The sequence below is a fragment of the Fukomys damarensis genome, unplaced genomic scaffold (genome assembly GCF_012274545.1).
Source record: "Fukomys damarensis isolate Sample0158 unplaced genomic scaffold, DMR_v1.0_HiC HiC_scaffold_39, whole genome shotgun sequence".
In the NCBI taxonomy this organism is placed as follows: Eukaryota; Metazoa; Chordata; class Mammalia; order Rodentia; family Bathyergidae; genus Fukomys; species Fukomys damarensis.
Window position 1 is genome coordinate 46361910 of NW_022900951.1, and position 8429 is coordinate 46370338.

An 8429-nucleotide genomic window follows, 5' to 3' on the forward strand; every position below is an offset into this window, starting at 1 on the left:
TCTCCAAAACAAATAAATGAATGAAAAGAGAAAATGTGCCATTTATATATAATGTAGTATTCTGCCATAAGGATAAATTTGACTAATTTGTAGGAAAATGGCACCTTAAAAGCATGTTAAATGAAATAAAGCAGACACATAACCATAACATGTTTCTGCCAGAATGAATCACCAGTGGTACATACATGACTGTTCTATATAACAGCATGTACCACCTGATGGGATGCTCATTTATGAACTACTGTGGGAACTTAAACATATTCAAATCAGAGTGGCCTGGCAGTGAGATATACGAATTATGGCCCTGTTGTGAGCATGTTAAATATCACATGGTTTCTCTTATACGAGAAACCCAAAATATAAATAAACAGTAAGATAAAAGACAATAGGAAAAAAAAGATAAATCCTTTGCAAAAGGGAAGGGGGACCAAAAGATTAAGGGAGGGAGGAGGAAAGGAAAAAGAATTGATGCTATGTACATGTATCAACTCCCCACAATGAATGTAGTCATTATGTACTTCAAACACACACTAATAAAAATAAGTTAAAAAAAGATCTAGCTCATATTTTCAAAACCAGAAAACATGACGGCCAGAATACAGGGTAACATATTTTCAAAGTGCTTAAAAAAAAAAAGTCAATCAAAATTATGTATCTTATATGTATAACTATCCCTCAAAGTGAAGGAGAAAGTAAGAAATTCTCAGATAAACAAAGGTAAAGAGGTCAATACAAGTAAACTTGCCTGCAGGAAATGCTAAAAACAGTCCTTTAAGAAAAAATGAAAGGGTGACTGATAAGATAGTAACTAGAAGCTATTCAAAGAAATAAAGACCCAGGAAGGTAAACTACGTAAGTAAATACAAAAATCAATATTCATGTACTTTTATTTAGTAACTCAGCTGTATAAACTTATTTATTTTGTTTTGAGGTACTGGAGATTGGAACTAGAGATACAGTTTTGCTAACTTACTAAATTGTCCAGGCTGGACTTGAATTTACAATCTCTTGCCCCTGCCCCTGTGCTGGGATTATAGGTGTGCATGAACATGCCTAGATTAAGGGTGTAATTTGTGCTGACAAAAAACAAGGTAAAGTGAGGAAGGGAACAGAGGTATACAGGAGCAAAGTTTGTGTCTATTAAGTCTGAATGTAATTCCCAGGGGAAACACTAATAACTGGATTTTTTAAAAAAGGATAGAGAGGCTTTTATTAATGCTGAATCAGCCAGACCTAACAAACATATACAGCACAATCTACCCAAAAGAATATATATTCTTCTCAAGACAGATGGGACATTTTCCAAGATAAAGCATATTAGCCCACAAAATAAACTCTAATGGATTTAAAACAATGAAATCAGTGTCTTTTCGAATGGCAACAGAAAAAAAAACAAACAAACAAACAACTGGAAAGCCATAACACAAGGAAATCTGGAAAATTCACAAATACAGTGGATCAAAGTTATGACTGGCCTGTCATACAAACAACTTGGGTTAATTAGGTTAATGGCAGATTCATCTGCCTCTTGTTATCTATAGCAGGTACTCAGATAAATGTCCCAATCTTAGCTATACTGACTTACAAACAACTTGAATTACAACCAGCCCTCAGAAACAGATTGAGTTCGTAAGTCAAGGGTCTACCATACATGTTAGTAAGTACAACTAATTGGTCAAAGAAGAAATCACAAGGGAAATTAGAAAATTACTTGAGAAATGAAAATACAATCTCCCATACATTAAAATACACAAATTAATTAAAAGTGAAATATCTCAAATCAGTAATCACACATCTTAATGAACTAGAAAAACAGCCAACAAAACCTAAAGCAAACAGAAGTATAGATTATAGCAGGGATAGAAGAAACTCTGTCAACTAATCTACAAATTGGTTCTCTGAAATGATGTAAGAAAAAGACAAACCTTTAGATAAACTGAACAAGTAAAAAAATATGTATGCTCCTATTTTCTCTTTAAAAAGCTAAACATACTGATAGAAGGAACCAGTAAACAGGGAACTGTTTAAGATGTGGCTATATTGTTCATCTCCAAAAACACCAGAAATAAGTTGAATTCTCTGAACTTTACCTCAAAATTGAGCTGGTGTGTAAAATTGAGAAAATGATGCTTGTAGCATCTGAGAATTAAATGAGACAAAAAATTTGTTAAGTACAAAGTCTGATAATCATTAAGAACTTAATAAAAAGCACTTGCTATTATGTAAAATACTTATATGTTAAAGACATTCATTACTGTACAAAATATTAGAAATTACTCAAATATGAAAAATATGAAGAAAACTCAGGTATCTATAAAGGGCATAACTTCACAGTATTTAAAATAGTCACATACAAAAAGCAGAAACTCATATTGTAAAACAATTTCTTCTTTCATGGTCTCATTCCTGAAAAGGCCTCTGCTACTCTGAACATAAAACCAAAGTTAATAGTTTCAATCCTTATAGTCCACTCTTTTTAATACATTTTAATTTTAATTTGATGTGGAAGGACCTACACTGTCCCTTAAAACACTGAGCCAATTGTTACAAACCACTAATCAAATAAATACTCTATCACACTTCTGTTAAACTGAAATGCCATCTTTACCATAAATCCAATTCATGTATGTTGGATTTATTTCTTAAGCTTACTGACTGGTCAGTTGTACTCTTATTACCACACTATAAAGCTATTTGATAGCTTTATAAAATAGTTTAATAGCTAATAAGTACTTCCATTACATTTCCAATCTCTCGGCTATTTACAGAATTTCCAGTGGAGATACAGAATTTGCTTAAAAACTGTAAGAATAAGGGTTTACAAAGGCTGAAGGCTATATTAAAAAAAAAGGACAGGTAAAATAAACAAAAGAAAGATGATGGAAAGGCATAATAAAAGCTTTAAGGACTACATCTGCAAAATTATTTTCCTTGTTTCTTTTATCATCACAACTGCTTTAGACTATTTCTATTACCATCACCCAACAAGCTCTTTCCAACTTTTGTGATTTAATAAAAATCAAGCATCTCTAATTAGAAAGTTATCATAAACTTGCATCTATAAAAAACTATCCCAATACAAGAATGATTCATGAATGGTGGTGAATGTTATATTTATGACATTTCCGAAAGAATACACAGGATGATAAATTTTCTTCTGTACATGTCTAAATTTAATAACATGCAGTTTATGTGCTGATAAGAATATATCAATAACAGTTCCCATCAAGTATTTCCAACATGACTGGTATTAAGCTTGAGCTTTATTTATGATTTCATTTCATCTAATCCTATAAACTACAAAGTAGATGCTATAATTCCAAATTTTCAGATAGAGAAAATTTTTGATTTACTGACAGAAGACTAATTTCTAAACCCAGGTTCTTAACCACATACATACACGTGAATGTATGTGTTTGTTGCACAGAATAGAGATGCCAAAAGAGCCCAAGTTTCTGGAAAAATGAAGAGACATAAACAAGATTTCTGTGAAGATTGCTGTTAAAAGAACAGGAGTTATACATCAAAAGGAAGGCTGGGCAGTGATGGCAAACCTTATAGAGGGTGAGTACCCAATCTACAACTCAAAATCCACTTATTTATCAAAAAGTGTCAACATTGCAATTAAACCTGAAGACTGAAGCTTTTTTTTAAGAAAAAACCCAACTATGTGATGCTCGGCTGCTGGGGCAATGTGTTTTGTGTGCCAATGAAGAGGACTTTGTCCGTCCACTGTGGCACGCATACCATGCCATAGGTTTGCCATCACTGACATATGGGAAAGCAGCCTACATTAACAAGTTATATTTTTAGAGAAATTACACATTTTAAGGATACATAGTTTTTACCTGTTGAAAGGAACCATACACTCTAACTCTTAAGACTCACCTCTGCCAAATGTTGTAGCCGTGTTAGTAATGGGGTTCTCTTGTCAGATCCAAGACGTGTGATGTAGTTTGATCTTTTGCTAAATACATATAGAAGGTTAAGGACTGCCAGCACCACTTGCATATCCGAGGAAGCCAATAAAGTTGTCAAATGCTTTAAGAAAAAAAAGCGCAAAAGTTCGAGATTTTTAGGCACACTTGGCCCTGAAAATTTTAAATCCAATGTAATGAATTTTATCAACAATCACAAAACTATCAAGACGTTTAGGGCTGAGGATTTAGCTCAGTGGTGCCACTGCTGTCTCTCAAGTGCAAGGTCGCAAGTTTGATCCCAGTAACCAAAAGAAAAAAAAAGAAGTTTAGTGACAAGACAAAGCATGAGTATTTGAGAACATGTAATCTTAGCTTTGCGCAGTGGGAGTATCGTAGCCAGTGAGGTTTATCCAAGGTGTGATTATTGCTAATTGAGAACATGTAATCTTGTCCAGAAGGAGCTTACAATCTGGCAGTTGACCAGAAAGTGAAACAAAGGTAAAATTTCTAAATAGTAGTTCAAAATTGCACAGGTGTCCCCAAAGGAAGAAAGAAATTACAAAAGAGACAATGTGATTTAATACATATGTTTGCAAAGGGACTAAAACATTGTTTGCAATTGGACTTCAGTACTAGAAGATAAAGAAATCCTATGATCCTTCTATACCCTTTATGATAAACATTGAAACACAGTCCTTCCAACAGAAGAGAAAGATCAGCAGGAGGCAATTACATAAGACTTTTTCAAATTCTCATAAGTAACCTCAGAGGAACTACTGGTTTTTAAATACAATTAAAGCTCACCAATATATTGCAGGATTTAGAATTAAAATTAGTTATGTGCTTTAGCTGGAAATGAACCAAAGAATTTTTGTTTGCTAATTATCCTGAAGGTCACAGATTTCCCTGAGTAGCATATTTATTTCTTCTTTATCAGAATGTTTATCCTTACCTCTCTCAAAAATATCTGTATGCTAGGCCTTTGGTTTAGTTATTCTATTTTTTCCTATGTCATTTCAGTTCTATTTGATCTGCTTGTGATAGGAAATTAGCACAATTAAAATTAATACCTATTAATAATGACAAAACATCCAAAGTAAGGTAAGCAATTTCTTCATATAGTAATTATTGACAAATTCAAAAATTCAGTGAACTCTGTTCACTTTATTCTTTAAGGACATAGAGGACGCTATGGATGCAGCTGTTCCTCTATGTGGGTCCTATGTCTCGAGGCAATCAACTATGGATGGAAAATAGTTTTGGAAAATGTAACTTAATTCAGTATGTACAATTTTTTCTTTTTAGACATTCCTAAACAATTATTTACACTACATTTACATTATGTTAGATATGACTTAGAGATGATTTGAAGTATATGGGAAGATGTCCAAAGGTCTTATCCAAGTATCATGCTATTTAATATTAGGAAATTTGAGTTTGCAATATTTAGCATATATTCAGGGAGTTCTGGAATTACCTCTCCTTCCACCTCAGATACTCAGTATAGAGTCCACCAAAAAATGTATATACACTTCAAGAAAAGAAATGTTTTTTCAACAGATGGTGTTATCCTCATATGGGGATCCCTAGAGGATATTGTACATTGCATAAAACCTACTAGGGTGCCAGCTCTTGAATAAATTGAAAATGCATGTGCAGCAATTTCAATGACCAAGAATACCCAAGTTTATCATACGAATATATGTCTGCAAGCTAATGGGTACCACTTTGAGCACCTCTTGTAATTGTAGAGGCTAAAGGTAACTTGTTTAATCTCATGATCTCAAGATAGTAAGTATTAAAATATTTGTACAAATTGTTACTTTCCTGGAGTGTGTATATCTTTTCTGGAAGATTCTGTATTTTGGGACAGTATGGGATAGTGGATAAGGGGTTAAAAAGCAGTACATTAACATGTAAAGGAAATCAAACTATTTCTAACAATTTACAAGTAATGTGGGGCTGCTCTAATAAACTGAGGCAAAGATAAATTATTTCAAATCCCCAAGAATACTTCAAAATGTGCTTCATTTCTCACTCATTTCCTAAGTCTAGAAATGGCAGAGTGAAGGTGACAGTACAGAGACTTCCCATCAAACCTAAGAAGATAGTATCTATAACCAAGAAATATAACATTATCTTTTTTTATCTCATTTGGCGTATTGGGGACTGAACCCAGAGCAGCATGCATGCCATACAAGTGTGCTACCATTGAGCTACATTATTGGCCTTCATCATTATGTTTGACACTGAAAAATCAAGAGCTCCACAATGCAAAAGAAAGCAGTAACCATCAAAGAGAAATAGCAATTTCTTGTTTGCAGCTGTATACAATTCCAGTTAAAAGCAGATCACTTAGGCTTGAGCCTCCCTTACCTCTATGGAACTGTACAGATGCCGGGAAAAACTGTACTCAATGAGCAAGGCTGTGAAGTTCAATACAGCCAAGAGAAGCATTTTCAGCTGCTCTCTTTCTGGCCTATCACATACAAGCATCCACGACATATTCTCCACTGTTTGTCCAGCATCTGCCAGAATGCCATCGAAGCGGTCCAACAGGTCTACCCAGTGATATAACTCGCACTAAAGAACAAGGAGGAGAAAAGGGATTTAAGAAAATGTGAAAGCACCATGTAAAAGCTTTGGTACAAGAGAATGCTGAACATGATATCCAGACAAATTCACTTCTCACCTTTCCCCATGTAAGAAAGATCATGCTTTGAGTTAAAAGAACCTGAGTTCACAGTTAGACCCATCACATTAATGTGCTACCACTAGTAGACATCACAAAATCTTTAAAGTTAGGTCTTCAGAGGGAGAATTCTGAGGGTTATAATGATAAGAAATACAGTATTCACACCATAATCCACTTTATGTAAAGAATTCATTTTTAGTTATCTAAAGAAAGTTCTTTTAATCTCAAAGTAAAATTTCTAGCTGAGATTCCAACACTGGAAGACTGAGGTAAGAGGATGACCTAGAGTTCAAGGCCACACTGAACTACACAGCGAGAAATGGTCTCAAAGAACAAAACAAAATATACTCAAAACCAAACAAAAACTTTAAGTAAAATTCCAGAGACTATTTCAAACAATTTACCATTGCCTGTGCAAACACTACTCATTCACAACTATCAAATTTCTCTTTTTTTCTCCACAAAATTTTCTGAGCAACGAAAGCCACTCAGGCAGAGCTGTGCCACACATATCCCAAATGGTTCTTGCTAAGTAAATGCTGAGTCAGGTTACCCCAATGTAGTTTTCTCTTTCCACATCATAGGCTAAGAAATGATGCACTTACAGCAAGACCTGTATTTTGGGGACATGGGTTTACATACCTTTCCAATGTTCCATGTTTTGATTTGCTGTAGTTCCAAGAGGAGTTGCTCATCGTTACAAACTTTGAGTTTGTCTATTAAGGCTCTACAATCTGCAGGCTGAAACAAAGAAATAAATATTCACAAAAGTGTTTTCAAAAGAGAGAAATGAAAAGGGAAAAGTAATCTTTAAGCACTCAAAGTAATTTAACTTTTACAAAACTGGAGATTTGTCAGATGATTACTTGGGATTCAAATAAACACTCCTGAGCAAACACTTATTTCCAACAACCCATCTATGTATTTTGTTTGTAGATGCAGACAAACCACTTAGAAGGATATGAACAAAAGGAAACAAATATCCATAAAACATCCATAAAAACAAAATTAAGAAATCTGGGGCCGGGGGGTTAGCTCAGTGGTTCCACTGACTGCCTTGCAAACACAAGGACCCGACCGAGTTCGATCCCCAATACCAAAAAATAAGAGAAATACGCATCATGGTATGAAAGTTAATCAGAATGCCTGAAAAGTATGTTGTATCAGACAACAAACATTAAAAGACCCAAAAATTCAGTTAAAAACCAGGCATGGGGCTGGGGATGTAGCTCAGCAGCACAGCATCTATCTGCCTGGCAAATGCAAGGCCCTAAGTGCAATCCCAGCACTGAGGAGTCCGAGGCAGGAAGATCACAGCAAGTATGAGGCCAGCCTGGGCTACATAATGAATTCTAGACCAGCCTAAACTAGACAATAAGATCATGTATAATCCAGTTAAAGGAGGAGTAGACTAGCATTGACTATACTTTTTACCAACATTAAATCCTCTAGTTATAGGAGGGGAGTTTCTGAACTCTCAAAAGCTAATACTCAATTCTTACTAGAGGGTTCCAATTTCCATACATTCCTGCTCTCCTATAGTGATGAATGGGAACATTGGCTAAGATGACTGAGAATTTATATTAAAAGTTCTAAAAGTAGAATAAAGAAATGGGATACAGGTTGGGACCGAGAGGCATTCTATTAATGGATGGCAGCTAGGAGAAGTGATTATACTCGTTCTAAAGTCTATAAAGGCAGTATGGTGTCCTGGGAACAGACCTAGATTCAAAATCTAACTGACCTATGCTCAATTTTTTAGTTTACATACTAAGTGATTTGACAAAGAGCCAAGGCCAAACTCAGCCCGTTTT

General features: G+C 34.7%; 1 protein-coding gene and 1 pseudogene across 13 annotated transcripts in view; one reads left to right on the forward strand and one right to left on the reverse strand.

Moving 5' to 3' along the window:
* Positions 1–8429, reverse strand: part of Huwe1 (HECT, UBA and WWE domain containing E3 ubiquitin protein ligase 1) — a 144444-nt gene that overhangs the window by 98427 nt on the left and 37588 nt on the right. For all 13 annotated transcript variants that reach the window (XM_033760392.1, XM_010629728.3, XM_010629725.2 and 10 more), the window contains 3 exons: positions 7258–7356; positions 6297–6503; positions 3889–4041 (listed from right to left, as the gene is read on the reverse strand). In XM_033760392.1, the coding sequence (XP_033616283.1) occupies positions 3889–4041; positions 6297–6503; positions 7258–7356 (459 nt within the window). The remainder of the gene's footprint in view (positions 1–3888; positions 4042–6296; positions 6504–7257; positions 7357–8429) is intronic.
* Positions 4291–4446, forward strand: LOC117284804 (annotated as a pseudogene).